This window comes from Nilaparvata lugens, chromosome 6, assembly GCF_014356525.2.
Source record: "Nilaparvata lugens isolate BPH chromosome 6, ASM1435652v1, whole genome shotgun sequence".
Classification (NCBI taxonomy): Eukaryota; Metazoa; Arthropoda; class Insecta; order Hemiptera; family Delphacidae; genus Nilaparvata; species Nilaparvata lugens.
In genome coordinates, this window is record NC_052509.1 from 41,142,965 (window position 1) to 41,161,864 (window position 18,900).

Here is an 18,900-nt window from a genome sequence, read left to right on the forward strand (position 1 = left end):
AAGCGCGACTGCCGGACGCACTGACGGTCGGTCCAGCTCTGTAACCGGCCTTAGGGCTCAAAGTGAAGTAGCTTGACTATAAACTAGCACACGTTCAAATCTGTTGGGAAAATAGTAACATTTCCGATAATATACAATTGAAGAAAATATTGTAGTAAATGAGTGAAGTGTACCTTGAGCGTTCGTCTGTTGACTGTCCTATCGTATACATAGAGGTTGCCGTCGTTGGCCCCTCCCAGCACCTCATTGCCGTCAGCTGAGAAGACGAGCGCAAATATGCAGAAACGCCTTTCGTCGGGACACAGCGGCAGAGCTACCTGCTCTGCATCAGTCACATCCATCGTGTCATCCAGTTTTATAATGTGAACTGCAACCATTGCCACAAACATTCCATAATAGTTTTTTTCTTTAGGGCTACTTTTGAATATAGATTAAACATTACAAATCTAAGTACCCTTTTTAAAATTGTTTAGTCACAACATATTTAGACTATATGATGCCATTGTCAAGTGATTGAAAAAAAATTAAAAATGAATAATAAAATAATTTTGAAAAGGGTACTTAGATTTGTATTTTTATTTATATTCCATAATGACCATGAAAATTATCATGTCGAATCAACGAGTATTACAAAGTTGAAAATAGAATATATTGTCACCTGGTCATGAAGTTTTATTAAGTAAAATTCTAGTTATTCTGTTCTTTTTTGTTATCATAGTTTTTTCCCCTTACATAATTGGTGAAGGCACATCGTGCTTACATATTTGGTGGAGGCTTCTCCTGCCGTTCCCCCCTTACATATTTGGTGGAGGCTCAAGGGAATTAATCCAGCTTTAAAATTTGGACTTTTCCGGTTACCTCAGTGAAGATTCAATTTTTGTGGTTTTCATTTGTTGCTGTATTGTTGTTGTGATTTATCTTCTCATTTATATTTGTATTATGGAATGAGTGCAGTGGTAGATCTTAGGAATATTCGTACAAAAAAATTGAATCTTAAAGAAGCGTTGTTTATAGCTCAGCAATATAGATTGTTTGTTCTCCCAAATGCGGATTTAGATTTTTTGAGATCTCATATTAGGATCTTGAAATTGTCGTTGTTACAACCTGAACAGCATTTACTTAGTCAAGAGAAAGCTCTGAATCATATAATGAAAGGGGTCAGGTTATCGAACGAATTAGCGTTACAGCATCCCAATCTTGTCTTTTTAGAGCAGACTTTGAGAAGAAAATTTACTCTGGATTCCTCAGAAGTTAGTAAAAGTGAACAACCTATATCTGGAGACGAGGATTCAAATATTCTTAATAAAACTTTTATTGAAAATAAAGATAGTGCGGTTCAGACAGACGTTATTATAAAATCGGATACAGTTGGTTCATTTGAAACATTGAATATGGCTGATAAAAAGCGACCTTTCTTAGCTCCACGGATATATGGAGGAAAGAAATCGGAGGATGTTATAGATTTTTTATTCATTTTGAAAGAGTTTCAAATGCAAATTCGTGGGATGAAAAGGATAAATTACTATATCTACCATTTTATTTAGAAGGCAGTCCTTTGAAATATTTAGATATGATCCAACTCTCGTTGACGGAAGCGAATAGATGGGATTACAAAAATGTTCGATCTGAGCTCGAAAAGTATTATCAGCCTATTCACATGGATAGGTATGAAATGGAGTTGACAAGCATAACAATGAAACCGTGTGAAGCAGCTAGGGAATATATGGCCCAAGTTTTAGGATTGTGCTCAAAGGTTGACCCGCACATGTCGGAAGGTAGGAAAATAAAATATGTATTGAAAGGATTGTTACCTCATATTCAGGATAGGGTAATAATGCTTCCCATCGATGAGTTAGAAAGAAATTTACAGCGTTTTGAATTTTCTCAATACATAGTGGAAGATAGAGTAGGTCTAGGCAAAGCTTCAATAGTTCAATGGGATTCATATGATCACCACATTATGCAGATAAGTAGGAATGTGGATAAACTCATTGCGGAAAAAGAGTTATCGCGGAGAAGATTCAATAACAGCAATACGAGTGGTATGGGGGCCGTTGGCAGAAACGAAAATAATAGGTCTTATGGGAACAATTTCAACAATGGTATTGAGAAGGGTCAAAGGTTTAATAGGAATAGGTATGAAGGAAATAGGTTTGAAGGGAATAGGGTTGAAGGAAATAGGTTCGAAGGAAATAGATTTGAAAGGAATAGGTTTGATCGAAAAAATAGGAATGATAGAGATGGAGATATTCATCACAAAGAAAATATCAAGTTTCAAAGAAGATGGTGTGCGATATGTGGGACCACTACGCATACGACAGCTGAATGCAGGTTTAATTTGAGAAACAACAAAATGGAAGATGAATTTTTTTGTCATATATGCAATGCCTACAATGGGAGAAAGAATGAGTCAAAAAACTAGTAGCGGGGGCTCAGTTCTCGGCGACAGAGTATAGGGGCCCCTTTTCACGTAACAAACGTGATGAATTGCAAGAATCGGATGTAAAAGACATCGATAAGAATAATAATACTAAATCAGGTGTGACAGAAACGTCATTTAAAAATGGAATATTGTGTGTTGAGGATTCAAACCCTATAGGTAATACCATAGTGGAAACCAATATGAGTATGGATCATGTTGAGGATGGTGATAGTCAGAAATTTATTAGTTATTCAAATTCATTGTTGAGTAAGAGTCATAAAACGCTGATATCAATTCAAGGAATATCTTGCGTGGGAAATATAAAGATATTATTAGATACGGGTTCAAGTGTCTCACTCGTTAATCTTGAATTGATTGATCATTGTCAAGGTCAGTCATTGTGATAGAGTAGGTCTAGGCAAAGCTTCAATAGTTCAACGGGATTCATATGATCACCACATTATGCAGATAAGTAGGAATGTGGATAAACTCATTGCGGAAAAAGAGTTATCGCGGAGAAGATTCAATAACAGCAATACGAGTGGTATGGGGGCCGTTGGCAGAAACGAAAATAATAGGTCTTATGGGAACAATTTCAACAATGGTATTGAGAAGGGTCAAAGGTTTAATAGGAATAGGTATGAAGGAAATAGGTTTGAAGGGAATAGGGTTGAAGGAAATAGGTTCGAAGGAAATAGGTATGAAGGAAATAGGTTTGAAGGGAATAGGGTTGAAGGAAATAGGTTCGAAGGAAATAGATTTGAAAGGAATAGGTTTGATCGAAAAAATAGGAATGATAGAGATGGAGATATTCATCACAAAGAAAATATCAAGTTTCAAAGAAGATGGTGTGCGATATGTGGGACCACTACGCATACGACAGCTGAATGCAGGTTTAATTTGAGAAACAACAAAATGGAAGATGAATTTTTTTGTCATATATGCAATGCCTAAAATCATTCCACTATGTCGTGTAGGAACAATGGGAGAAAGAATGAGTCAAAAAACTAGTAGCGGGGCTCAGTTCTCGGCGACAGAGTATAGGGGCCCCTTTTCACGTAACAAACGTGATGAATTGCAAGAATCGGATGTAAAAGACATCGATAAGAATAATAATACTAAATCAGGTGTGACAGAAACGTCATTTAAAAATGGAATATTGTGTGTTGAGGATTCAAACCCTATAGGTAATACCATAGTGGAAACCAATATGAGTATGGATCATGTTGAGGATGGTGATAGTCAGAAATTTATTAGTTATTCAAATTCATTGTTGAGTAAGAGTCATAAAACGCTGATATCAATTCAAGGAATATCTTGCGTGGGAAATATAAAGATATTATTAGATACGGGTTCAAGTGTCTCACTCGTTAATCTTGAATTGATTGATCATTGTCAAGGTCAGTCATTGTTTGAAACAGACGTCATTCTCACAGCCGCGAATGGGTTACCAGTTAAGTCGTTGGGCAAGGTTTTTTTTTATTTTCAAGTTGAAGGAGTCAATGCCACTTGGGAATGTTTTGTAGTGAGATCATTGTCCATACAGTTATTGTTGGGTGTTGATTTTTTGTTTCGACATGGAGTCCGTTTAAATTTTCAAAAACAAGAGATGAAGATTCTTCTAAACAATAACAGTATTGTTGTTCCATTTTCAGTACATGATGAAATTGCGAAGACGAATTTAATTCAAGTTAAAATGGACGATCAGGTTATTGTAAAACCGAAAGAGATATTAAATATTGATGTTCATGTTGATAAGCAAATTAATGAGGACAGTGAATTATCATTCAATTTAAATAAATCAGAGTTGGATATTATTTCTGTAGGTAAATACAGTGAAAATGAGAGATACACATTAAAAATTCACAATTCGGCTGAGTCAGTAGTTCAGTTGTTGAATCGGCAAGTGATAGGCGATGCTACGATTTCGCAATCAACTGATGACGCTGGGCTTTTGCGAGCGGATGAAAGTAGGACAATGATTAGTAAAGATGTATTTTTAAAAGACTATATCAAATTGAGTTCAGGTGAAGAAAAACATTTTTCTATTCCAATGTTGGAGTCGAATTATGTGGTCAACGGTTTTAAAGATCGCAAAAATTATTTTATTGATAAGGAGTCATTTATTGGTTTCGTATCGCAGAGCAGAGAAGGTCTCAATTTTATTGCTAGCAATGTCGATTCAAATGAGATTATTCTCGAAAAGAATGAATGTATTGGGAAATTGATGTATGATAATTCAAGAGAGATGTTATCAGCTCCAGTTAATATAATCGAGCATGTGAGTATCACACAAAAAGTTTCTATTAATGATAAGTTAGAAAAGTCAGTTCAAAATGAGTTTTATGCATTGGTTAAAGATTTTAAGGATATTTTTGCGAAAGATAAATATGATATTCCGGTGTCAAAATTGCCACCAGTAAAAATTCAATTGATAGACGAGTCTCCAATTATCTGTTCACCATACAAATTCGCTGCTAGTGAAAGAGAGGAATTACAATATATTTTAAATGGATTAAAAAAGGCTAATGTGATTGAGGAATGTAGATCAGGTTATGCTTCTCCAGCTTTTCTCGTTGGATATAAGAACAAGCCTCCTAGGATGGTGGTCAATTACAAGAAATTGAATTCAAAAATTATCAAAGATAGATATCCATTGCCGAATCCCGGTACAATTTTAGAATCCTTGGCTGGAGCTCAGTTTCTCACAACATTAGATTTGACATCAGCTTTTTATTCTATGCCTATAGAGGAAAAATCTCAACATTTGACGGCTTTCACGACGCCATTGGGTTTATATAAGTTCAAGAAACTACCTCAGGGGTTGGCTATAAGTCCCAATACCTTTCAACGAGAGGTCACGCGTATCTTCAGTGATAAGTTATATAAGAGTATGTTGTTATAATTATATAGATGATCTATATATATTTTCAGCAACGGTGGAAGAGCACATTAAAGAGTTGAAGGAGGTTTTTGAAAGAATCCGGAAGTGTAATTTGAAACTAAATCCAGACAAGTCGAAAATATGTTTTCAGTCTTTAAAAATTCTAGGACATCTTGTTTCAAATGAAGGATTAGCGCCATTGGCGGAGAATGTAGAATCTATAAAAAAATTTCCAGTCCCCACTAAAGTCACTGAGCTAAGGAGATTTTTGGGAGCAGTGTCTTACTATCGTAAATTTATCCCATTTCTATCTAAAAGAGCATATGTGTTGACGCAGTTAACTAAGAAAGATAAAGGGTTTGAGAGGTTAGAAAGTCACCAACAAGTGTTTGAGGAGTTGAAAAATTGTATTATATCGAGTCCAGTTTTAGTTCATTATTGTGATAATCGGGAAACTTTCTTATACACAGATGCATGTTCTGTAGGGATTGCTAGGTGTTTGAGTCAGAAATTAGAGGACGGTACTATCCATCCAGTTTAATTTGTTTCAAGAAGATTAACTAAGAGTGAATCAAATTGGTCGGCCACTAAGCTTGAATTATTGGCAGTCACGTATTCCGTTATGCATTTCAGATCTTGGCTTCTAAACAAACAGTTTACTGTTGTAACGGATCACTGTAGTTTACAGTATTACAGAAACATCAAGGAACCAAGTTCGCGTTTAGCAAAAATGGTTACTAAATTGGTTCAGTTTGATTTCAATATTCATTATCAACCAGGCAAGACATTACAATTGGTTGACGCTTTGTCTAGGGCGCCAGGGGAAAAGGTTATTGAGAACGATTTTCTTGAATTCTCTTTTGTCATTACGAGCGAAGAAATAACTTCTCTACAGAATCAACTTATTAAAGATGATGTGTAAGAATCCGCTAACATGATTACTAGTATAAATATAGGATTATTGCAAAAACAGGATCCGTTTTTGAAAAATATATATGACGCTTTGTTGGATTTAGAGTCAGCGGAGAGAACTATTGCACGAAAAGCTAGAAATTATGTTCTAAGAGATGACATATTGTACTTCAAGGAAGCACAGGTCAAAAGCGCAGCCTTATTTTTGTTGGTCGTTCCTGAGAGTTTGGTGACAACTGTATTGAAACAATATCATGATTCTTTGCAGTTCGGGGGACATTTAGGGATAGATAAAACGTTGTCTAAAATCAAGGATAGGTATTATTGGCCTACTGTCAGGAAAGATGTAGTTGAGTATGTGAAATCATGTGAAGTTTGTCAAAAGACAAAGGTGTCGAGGTTGAAACCGGCTGGGTTTTTGAAACACATAACAATTTCAGGTGAGCCTTTTCATACAATCTGTATAGATGCAGTTGGTCCAATATCGAAAAGTAATAATTGCCAGTCTATTTTGGTAGCGGTAGATAGGACGACGAGATTCGCATTCTGTAAACCAGTGTTTTCTATTGATGCTAAAAATACAGCTAAATTCATTTTAGATTTTGCGTCTTTATATGGATTACCTAAAGTTATTCACACGGATAATGGGTCAAATTTTCGAGCTGAAATTTTCAAGGATTTTTGTGTGTCATTGGGAGTAGAGCAGAAGTTCGGTTCTGCTTATATGCCTTCCACTCGGGGTGTAACAGAGCGGTACAATGACACTTTAGTAACTATGTTGCGATGTTGCGTATCTGGGGATCAGTCTAATTGGGCGAGCTGTATTAGGCATGTATGTTTTTCTTATAATATAGCAGTTCAAGATTCAATTGGGTTTTCGCCGTATTGCTTGGTGTTTGGATTCGTTCCTAGAAGTCCAGTGGATATTGCTTTCCTTCCTTCTTCTATTTGTAGGGATAGGTTGGAGGAGTTAAAATCGTTAGCAAAGGTCCGTGAGAGATTACCATAGATATTAAGAGAAGTGCAGGAAAAACAAAAAGATAGTTTTGATAAAAGACATAGATTAGTAGCTTTCAATAAAGGAGATAAAGTTTTAGTTTCGTATCCTAGGTTTCAGGCTGATACTTGTAAAAAATTTAATAATCCTTTTCATGGGCCTTTTGTGGTATCAAGAAAGTTATCTGATTTAAACTATGAAGTGTTATTAGAAAAGCGGGGAAAAATTGTTCCAGAAATTATTCATGTAAGGAGAATGAAACTTTTTCATGAACGAAAGTCATAGCAAGTTGTGGAAAAGTGGAAAAAAAATTATATCAATCATTATACCATAATAATGTTGTCTGTAATCTAGATATTGAGTTTTTTTCCCCGTTGGGATGATAGTCATGTTACAGGTAAATTTTCATTTTTGGATTTTATGATTTTTTTTTCACTGAGCTTGTAGGTAGTGATAAATGTTTATGTGATAAGTTTATGTCCAATAAAATTTTTCGATTAGGGCAGTAGTTTTCGAGTTAGGTATTTTCAATAATTTTCAAAAATTTTTCTTTTGGGGTTTTGTGATTTTTTTCTTCATATAAAGTTTTGTTTTAGTATTTTGAAACATATTCTGGAAGTTCAATGTAATTCACCGAACGAATCTGTTGGGAAGGAAGTTTTTCAAACGAAGATTTTGATAGCGTTCGATATTGATTGACTCCTACTAAATTTTGCTCTACTGTCTGCCAAGAGGCGAAATTATCGAAAAATTCAGAAATTTCCAATTTCCGTTTTATATTTTTTTCTCAGTATAAAGTAATGATTACTATATTCTTGATTATATTTCATGATAATATTTGAGTTTCATCGTGTCATGGTTCTAATATTAATGGTTTTGAGTAGGAAAATTTTCTTTTTGGCACAATAGGTTGAGTTTAGGGCTTATTATTATGGTTGAGTTTTGATTTTCAGTAGTGATTTTTGGTAATCATTGTAGAACCATGTTTTGCGATATAGAATCAGTTATTATAAAGAGGTTTTTATTCCATGACTGGATATTGAAGGTTTTATGGTTGATTTACTTCTCAGACAGAAGGACTTTTGAAAATTTGAAGTGTTATATGAGTATTATATCATGCCTATTAAATGTGAATGCTTCAGTATATTTTTTATATATAGTTTTTTTTCACGTGGTATATAAGAGATTCACTATTCCATGGTTACATATTTGTAATTTTAGGGTACAGTTACCTATGAAAATTGGTATTTGGCTGGGTTTTACATTTAATTTCACCAGTTGCATTATTGATTTTGTATTGATTTTACAGTTATGACTAATCATGTTATATTTCATAGTCATTATAATTATTTCTCAGTTATTTCAAATTATGGTTATTCCAGGATTTGAACAGGAAATATGGTTGATGGATAGTTTATCATTGTATGATAACCAAATGGTCATGTTTCATTCACATAATTACATATTCTGATTGCATATTGCATTCTTGTAATATAACATTCTCACTGATATAACTTTTTTCTCTCGATAAATCATGGTGCATATTTGATGCCACGAAAAAGTAATATACTACAGTAATGTAATTCATTGTTTTGATATTTTTGGCGTTTGTACTGATGTGACCCACGTTAAAGAAAAAGCAATTGTCACGTATTTTTGTTTAGTTGTCAATCTTGTTATTCATATCCAGGGCAAGGTCGTTCATTGAGTGACAAGCGTTATTGATACTTTTAAACGTTCACTGATGGAAATTCATAATGAAGCTGTTATAAGACAATTATATTTTTGATGGATGAATATTTTATTCACATTTATTTGACTTGAAATTCTTTCTCAATAAAAATATAACTGGAGTATAAGTTTATTATATTCTGATGATTTATTGTATGATTGTGATTTTGTTTCCATATGACTCATATATTGTTCTGATTTCAGAATTGTTCCAGTATATATATATATAGGCCTATGCACTTCTAATAAATTGTATCATTTCTAGGTTTCTGATTAATAATATATGCTAACCAGCCAGTCCAGTTGTTAATTGTAATATTTTGTTATTCACGTCGAGTTTGTTAATATTATTGTAAACGTTTCTCTTGATTTTTTTTATTACGATTCATTTGCGGTTGCTTTGAAGTAGAGTTTTTTTGCTTGTAAGAGGTTCTGTTACGCATAAACATGTAAATTATGGTACATTTTGGGTCATTTCTCATTCTTACGACTTTCACTGCGCGACTGGAGGCAGTCAGGGTCTTCGCGGGAGTTTTCTACAGCGGGAGTAACATGTAGCAACTCCAAAAACATGTAGCTGATCACCTCCTCAACGCATTCCAAGGGTTGGTTGCAGACGACCATAAAGATTAAATTCGGATTTCTCGCAACTTGAGGCAGTTTGCTGGAAATTTTTCTCAGCAGTTTCACGATGCGTATAGCAAATTAACAGACAGTATGAGATTATTCGTACAACAGAATGTATCGGAGGAAAAAACACTGTTCATAAACCAGTTATTAATTTAATTTTTTCACCTCTACTCACATGTAAATATTTTATCACGGCAGGAATTCATAAATACTGCGAAGGAACGCTGTGATAAAAAGCTTTTACCCTTTTCGCTGGTACACCCCAATTTATTACGTTCAGATCTCTTCAGATTGGAGAAAGGATAAAAGTCAAAAGGACACCAGTTAGCTATACCTCTATCGGATTTGCAGCGATATTTTGATCTTCCACTTACGACTTGTGTGGTGAAGGAGAACTCCATGGTGCTTAGCTTAAAAGTACCGTTGGTCAGCATCGGCGGACAGTTTCAATTGCACAAGTATGTGAGGACACCTATGTATTTCGACGGCCAGATTTGTCAGCTTCAGCAGCAGGATTTCGTTTTGGCGCGGAGACAGGAGGACGGTGAGATTCAGGTCATCTCGGGAGATCATCTCTCTTCTTGTCGGGCACAGGACGATTTCTTATGCTATCTTCCGCGACTGGTGCATGGAGGACATATGTCATCGAGATGTATGAATCACTTGTTTGCGGCGACAGAGCTGAATGACATCCCAACAATATTGCAGTTTAAGCTGTCGTCCAGCTAAGCAGGAGTTGGAGATCGTCGAATTTTCGCCTACTACAGTCACTTGCGAGGGAGGTTCGTTTCATCATCTTCAACCTATTCCGGGAGCAATGTATGTGGTTTTACCCTGTCATTGCGAGATTTCGGTCGGCGGGAGAATATTGGTGAGAAAGACTTTTCCGTGTGACGCAAATGTTGATAAACAGCCTCAGGTTCTCCATTACTTACCTTTGCATTGGGTTAAGTTTAATTCGTTAAAGTAGATCTTCCAAATTCTTGGGGAGATGTTATAAATTCCTCTAGTTTTGTCTTTTATATATTATTTGGCTGGTTAGGGTTTTTAACTTTATTCTATGCATATTTAGGCATCAAGTTGTATGTGTGTAAATTATCTGCTGTAACGGTAGCAAAACCTAGGATACATATAATCGATAGTTAAGAGTTATATAGTTGCTTATTGATGGATTAACTGTTTTATTGTTTTCTTGCTTGACTATATAGTTATGAGTCATATGTACTTCTAAAGTATTTTTTCGATTTTTATTGCAGCTTTTGAAGTAGTTCAATGTTGATTCACAAATAAATATATTGTCAATTGAGATTTTCTTTTCATAATAAGTTGAATTCATGTACGTCTTATTTTCAAGATGAGATTAAATATTCACACTAGTTGCAATGTATATTAATGTGTATAATATTGAAAGTTAGTTTTATATTTAATCAATTTTATTGTACAGCATAGTTTCAATTTGAATTTGATTCGAATGTTTGTAAATCAGTTTGAGTAGACTACTTTCCAATGTGGTTGTTGGATTTCATCTTTGTAATTTAGTTTGAGTAACCTACCTTTCTATGTAAATGTTTGATTTCAATGTATAGTAGCATTATCAAGTCAATCAGGCACACGTTTGTTTCTGGAGTATATTATTTTGTTTAATTATTATTTATTATTTTTTTGTTCCCCTCTTGACTACAGACTCAGGGACGAGTCTTTCAGCGGGATGGGTGATGTGTCACCTGGTCATATGGGACATATATATGAATCATATATTTATCTCATATTGATCAGGATTTTATCGTTTTAAATTAAGAAAGTTTAATGAACAGTGTTTTTGTCTTTGAACAATCTTTGTCATCGACAGAAAGATTGTTTATTTCAATTGTTGTCAAAATTAATGTAGCTTCTCTTTTGTTTTTAATAACAAACGTGCCGCTTGTGCGACAGATAAAAATATGTACTTGAAATGGCTTTCATGTTTGGCATTGACTGAGTTTATATTTAATACCCAAAATTTTACTTTTGGGCGGAGTGTGAGTGTGAGCTCGTTCGATAGGACTGAAAGTTAAGTCCGGCTGATCCAGTGAAAAAGGCTAGATTTCGGTTCGTTTAATAATACAGTTATTCTGTCACAGATCGGGCAGTATAAAAATAATTGTATTGTTAAGGGAGACGGGTTCTGAGCCTATTCATTGGTTCAGTTAATATTTGTTCTTTTTAAAATACTAAAGTCGCGAAATACCAGTGAATGCCAAAGTGGGAAGCAATTTCAAAAAGGTAGGTGACTACTGATTCATTGTTCTTAAATTTTCATAGCCACAAACATTGTATGTTAAAGTTTTATTAAGTAAAATTCTAGTTATTCTGTTCTTTTTTGTTATCATAGTTTTTTCCCCTTACATAATTGGTGAAGGGACATCGTGCTTACATATTTGGTGGAGGCTTCTCCTGCCGTTCCCCCCTTACAATATCTAGTGGCCTGGCTGGCTCATGACTCAAGTCCTGAGTTTTCGGATGATCACACGTGATCAATTTCAGGCCACCTGTTTTTAGAGAATTATAATAGTTGATAAATTCATACCCCTTCAAATTCGTATTCAAATTTTAGTTATTACAATGCACAATATTTACAATAATTATAAGCAATAAGATAAAAAATCACACAACTCACTGAGATGAAAAATAATAAACTAATAATTATTAAGTAATAATTATACAATAAACAAGTGTATATCAGTTAATTTATATCAGTTATTTTATGTGAGATGAATTTTGTATCAGACAATATTATTTGTGAATTAAGAATATAAATACTACTTTTTTGAAGTACTATATTCTAAGTAAGCAAGTAGGAATGGATATAACTTGATTTATCAATTCATGGAGAAGTGGAGAGGAGAAAAAGGAAAAAACTAGAAACCAATCACTCAAACATTCACTCACCTTGCAAAATTTCCAATTCCAGCTTATTTTCCGAATGTATATTGATTACCATCATTACAATATTATTTAAACTAAGATATTATGGTAAATAAATTCTCTAGATAGTCAGGCCTAAGAACTCTAAGCCATCTGAGAATTCGTGTTTTTTCAAACAAGTCGATTGAGTATCCACTTAATTTCGTGTGGAATATTATTTTAAAAAAAACTTTGGGCCATGAAATACAAACGATTTTCGGAAACAAGTGGTAAAAGATTTAAGAAGGCTTGGTTTATTCTGTGGTAGATTATCAACATGAAGTACTTATGTCCTACTCTATCTTTGTAATACAAGTTTTTAGTTTTACATAGAATGCATTAAGAAGTTGAATGTATCAATCCTTGATTTCTCAACATCTCATATGTTAAATATTAAGGCATTACCTAATACAAATATTCAAAATTGGTGATTTAGAGTGATGTCACACCAAGCCGGAAACGAACGGACAAAATGACCACTCCGACCGAGTGGGAAGGCTTTAGCATTGGAATAGGTGATAACACGTCACACCAGACACATTCGGACATTTGCAAACGTGCATTCTACGTACAAATTAATAAATGAATGAATAACTTTGAAATGACTTACTTTTTTCCGACCAACTGGAATAGGCAACAGAATTTCCATCTGGACTGAATGCAGTGTCCAATATGCTCCACCCAACATCTTTTGCTGATATTACAGCCGACTTCTTGAAGAAACCATTTCTACAGTTGTACAACCTGATTAATCGATCTGGAATACAAAAGAATTCAATGTTTTTTTATGTAAGGAATAACACACTAATAAGATTCATATTGATACAAAACTTTTTCACATGACAACTATCGTAGTTAACTTCACTTCTCGCTTTGTAAAGTCGTCGTGGTTGGAAGCTAGGAGGCAGAAAGGAAGTCTCACCGCTAATGAACTCGTAAATACGTTCCCTGATTCCGTAATCTACCTCAATGAACATTTAACACCTGAGACTAAAGCTATTTTCAATGCAGCCATGGCAATGGAAAAAGACGGGAAATTGACATCAGTATGGACGTCTGATTGTAAAGTGATTGCGAGGATTTCGAAGGAGCAGCGACCGTTTCGAGTGCGCGACCTCGCACATGTGGAGCTGATAAGGCGCGAGGGCAAGCGGGCTGCGGTCGCCAACCCTCCAAACCCCATCCCACCACCGCCATCGTCCACCAGTCAGTCATGAAGTGTGCATGTGTCTCTGCCAGCCTATTATTAGTATGTGCCTCCAATATACATGTGAGTAAGAAATACTAAGTCATTTATTCTTGAAATAAAAACGAAGACCGTTCAAGTGATTTTAATTTCAAGACGACTTTATTATTATTATTTTTTTAATTCATATCGTTCTGTAACCTACATGAACTACTGGTTAATGTGTTTACTGGTTGAACTTTATATTTATGATTTTACTTTATTTCCTTTATGATTCATAGATATAAGCCTGGAAAAATCGTGAATGAGTACTAGTTAGGTACCTATAATTGCAAACTAAAGTAGGTCTATACTGTTCTGCCTATGCTGCAACACTCACTTATGGACAATATACGTCCACTATTAGTAGGGTAAAATTATACTTATCATTAAGAATAATACTGTATCATGTATAATATTAATAATACTGTATCATGTGAAGAATAATATATAAAATGTGAGGAATATTGAGTATGGGCTAAAATTGAATAGGAATATTATATTTAGATAATATGAATACAACTGCAGTATATCTCATTATTTTTTCTTCTGCATATATACAATAGTTTGGTAAATGATAATGGCATCTTCATTTCATTAATACAGGAAAATACAGTACCGTACTGACTTTATAACCAGTAGGCTATTTGAGTTCTTACTTGTAAGACAATGAATTATCGTAGAAAATGTTTTCAGTCACGATCTTATCTTGTTTTATCTTTGAAGGAAGCATGATATTCGATTATTACTCTCACAATTCCACTATTTTTCTTACTACCCACTTTACCGAACAAAATAGATCTCTCTATAAATATAGTTATAATAGAAACACATAATTTTTATCGCCAATAATATGAATCACTACAGCTAGTCGAAACTCACAAAACTGTTTGGACAAATTACTATGAACTTAAATGAATATATTATAATCATGAGCAATATTGGAAATTGAATACAGCAGTTTGGAATTTTCATTAATAAACATTTGTCAACATTCTTTATCACATAGGTAACTTGTTCTCTCATTTTATTTCCTTAATTTTTAATCTTATATTATTATAATATTTATAATAATCTTATGGCCCACTCGATTCTGATAGCCTAAATAAATATGAATTATTTTAAAATAAATCACTGTTTAAAAAATAAAGGTCTGAATTATAATTTATGAACAATAATAGTTTAATGTTATAATAATTATAAATCAATGATATTAATGATGAGGTTGTGATATTGTCAAGAATTGATGAAGATTAGTCATTGATCCACTGTTGATCACTATTGAGCGTCTTAGTTCTTGTTATTCTATACTTTTACATTATCTTTCACATTCATATAATAAATTTTAATTTTTTCTTCACATAACTTCCATACACATTCTCATGTATTCTTTTATGTTTGTTTATCACTGGACTAAATTTTCAACTGCTACTTAAAACCATTATGAGTATTGAAAGCTTTTTGGTTGGCCGGTTTCGGCTAGATGCCTTGGTTTTTGGCGCTCACTACAATTATAAACAATAGATTTGATGATTAGGATGGCATGGGATTCTCGACTGTGGTTAGCGAATGTGTGAGCCTCGATGATTTTACTGAATATTCCCAATTTATCAACTGTTCCGGTCTAGAAAGCCTGAAAATCTTACATTGTAATATAAGGAGCTATAAGAAAAATTTTGATGACTACTTAATTTATTTAGATTCTGTTTTTCCCAAATTGGATATAATAATTTTTTCAGAATGTTGGTTGCCCAAGTGTGTATTGATTTATGTAAATGAGCGAATATCAGCGGTTGCAAGGGAGGTTACTCTTGGAGATGTTTATGGGTTAAGTCTTGATTTTAATTATTGCGGGGTAAATTATAACTTGTTGGGGTTGTATAGAACGTTCGATAGCAGTATTGATAATTTTATTACTGAACTGGATACATATTACAGAAATATTCCACGAAATAGAGGATGCATCTTGATAGGCGACATAAATATAGATTTACTCAAAAATGATGTTGTCACTGATCGATATCTTAACAGTTTGTCAGGAGCCGGTCTTGTCCAATGTATCGATAAGCCAACGAGAGTGTCAGGAACTGGTGGAGCATGTCTGGACCATGCGTTCCTGAGGCATTGTGATATGTCGGCTGTAAATTCAGCTGTTCTCCATACCAGTGTAACCGATCATTATAGTATCACCGTAACTATAACTTCCCCTATGCAGCCAAATATTCAGTCAGGACATGAAGCTAATACCACTAATAATACCTACATTTGAAAATCTCTTCTCAGTAATAATTTAGCAAGTGTCGACTGGCAACCCTTCTTTGCCTGTCAGGATACTAACACCTGCGCTCAATTATTTTGTTCCAATATTAGAATATGTACAGAGAAGTCAAAAAAAATATTTAATTACCGGTATACATCCAAATCTAAAAAACTCAAGCCGTGGATCACGTCTGGTCTTGTTGCAGCTATTCGAACTAGGGATAATTTGAGCAAACTAATCAAAAGACAGCCTTTCAATGATGTTCTAAAAAATCAATACCGCACTCACAGAAACCTATTGAGTAACCTACTAAAACAGACAAAAAGAGATTATTACCGATCACAATTTGATGCAAACTATGGCAATCCAAAACTTTTTTGGAATACTGTCGATGAGATAGCAGGCCGTACAAAGAATAAAGAACAGTTCCCCCTACAAAAATTTCTAAATACGAGTACACAGAACCTCTCCTTGAACTCCTATAAGGATGTATCCAATGAATTCAACAATTTCTTCTCTAGTGTAGGCAGGAGGTTGGCTAATACTATTGTTTCAGGTGATGAACCTTTAATAGATGACTATTTATACAGAAGTCATACTAACTTTGTCTTGAAGCCTGTCACAGAGCAAGTTATCTTGCGACACGTGTCCGGCTTAAGAGGAGGTTCTGCCCCTGGCTATGATAATTTCTCTGCATCCTCCCTTAAATATAACATTCATCTTTTATCAAAACCCCTTCTTCATATCATTAATCTTAGTCTGTCATGTGGTGTATTCCCTGATCCTTTCAAATTAGCTAAAGTGATACCTCTATTTAAATCTGGAGCATGTAATGATATGAATAACTACCGTCCTATATCCCTTTTGAGTGTTTTCTCTAAAATATTAGAAAAAATTGAGAAAGAACAACTGATGAGCTATCTTCTAGCAAACAATATTCTTAGTAAATCTCAGTATGGGTTTAGGCAAGATAAATCAATAACTGATGCCCTATTTGATATCAATGTAGAGATTAACAATTCTATATCTTCTAGCCAAAAATCCATGATGATCTTCTTAGACTTGAAAAAAGCTTTTGATTCTATAGATAGGAGAAAACTCTCAAAAAAGTTAGAATACATAGGCATCCAGCGCACATCCTTGTCTTGGTTCAATAGTTTTCTTCCAAACAGGAGGCAATCTGTTTCCATAGCGGGTATAGTTGGTGATGAAGCGGACGTGGATTACGGGGTGATCCAGGGCAGTACTCTTGGTCCCCTGCTTTTCCTCGTCTACATTAACAATATTTCGAGACTTGCCCTGAATGGAAAGATTTTGCTATTTGCCGACGATACCCTGATTTTTCTGAGAGGTGCTTCTTGGGAGGAAGTAAAAGATAAAGCAACACATGATCTTACACAGGTGAAAAAGTGGCTTGACCAGACTTTTCTCTAAATGTAACAAAAACAAAGTTTATGCCAATATCTCTGCGCCCCATTGCTGACTACAACCTTGAAGACATCAAAATACATAACTGTGATGATCCGCAAAGCAATGTATGTAACTGTGCGCGTATAGAAAGAGTACACTCATACAAATATCTAGGTATTGTTTTCGACAGACGTATGAGATGGTCAGAACACATCACCTACTTAAAATGCAGAATTCGTCGGCTAATTTATGCTTTTCGGATGTTGAGTGACATTCTCAATCCAAATGAGATTAAGATGGCCTATTATGCTTATATACAATCAATACTGGCTTTCGGCATCATTGCTTGGGGGGGGGAGCTTATAAAATGGTTCTCGAACCCGTTGCTGTGGTACAGAGAGAAGTCATAAAGGTAGCCTTCAAGAAATCAAGATTTCATCCGTCAGATTTATTATTTAATGAAACATCTATTCTTACAGTAAGACAAATTTTCATAAAAGTTCTTCTTATTCACATGTACAAACATCAAAACTCAATCTTTTCAGTAGTCTCACACTCTTATAACACCCGTTACTCACAGAATACAACTGTCTCATCCACTTATTTGCACAGAACTTACTCAACTACCAACCCTTCATATATTTCACAAATTCTTTATAGGAACATTTCCAGTAGATTTGCCAACTTGAACTTATTTGAATCTTTGTCTATTGACACATTCAAAAAGAACACACACTGGTTATTATCAGTCCTCGGTCTGGATGAATCAGAGGAACTTATAAACTCATCCTACAGATAGTTTTTTTTCATAATCTTTTTATGAGTTTAGTGTCTTGCATCAGATTTAAGGTAAATTTTGCTCCTCATTCAATTCATAATTATTTATTAGAATTTCAATAAAGGTATCATTCCTATGATAGCTCTACAGTTTTTTTTTTCTAATTGAAATCCAATATCGTCGGGGTTTGTGCTTTGTTTCTCATTTCGAGTTTTCCCTGTCCTCCTCTCAATATCTTAGGATACGTCAACATCCTTTTCCAATATAAATTAATGAATTTATATGTAAATTAATAATAAAATTTCATTCTCGTCAGGCTGACTGATGGGGGCTCATCCTTGCTCACAGACCTTAGGTCCATGCAGGGATTAATTCCTTAAGTACGGCCTGTCAGCTTGCACTATTAGAAGAATAAACATTAATGGTAGAATAGAAAGTTTTTGTTATTATGCTTTATTATTATTATTATTATGCTTTGTAAGAAACATTATTGTATTGTAAACATTTTTCTGATGGTGTGGGTGACAGAATTTATTTATATTTGTTGTATTGTTTTTTGGATGAGGAATAAAAGAATTTGAATTTGAATTTATTAATTTACAGGGTGTTTATTACGAACTCCCTACCAATACTATAGGGCATTGTTCCTGGGTAAAAAACATATCAAAATATCATATTTAAATTGTCCGGAAGTCTTTAGTTACTCAC

The 18,900-nt window shown here is 34.3% G+C and overlaps 1 protein-coding gene across 1 annotated transcript in view; it reads right to left on the reverse strand.

Moving 5' to 3' along the window:
* LOC111049795 (DDB1- and CUL4-associated factor 11) overlaps nucleotides 1-18,900 on the reverse strand; it is a 60,400-nt gene that overhangs the window by 23,175 nt on the left and 18,325 nt on the right. The window contains exons 5-6 of the mRNA XM_039430809.1: nucleotides 13,130-13,276; nucleotides 174-367 (exon numbers count right to left, since the gene is read on the reverse strand). Coding sequence (XP_039286743.1) covers nucleotides 174-367; nucleotides 13,130-13,276 — 341 coding nt within the window. The remainder of the gene's footprint in view (nucleotides 1-173; nucleotides 368-13,129; nucleotides 13,277-18,900) is intronic.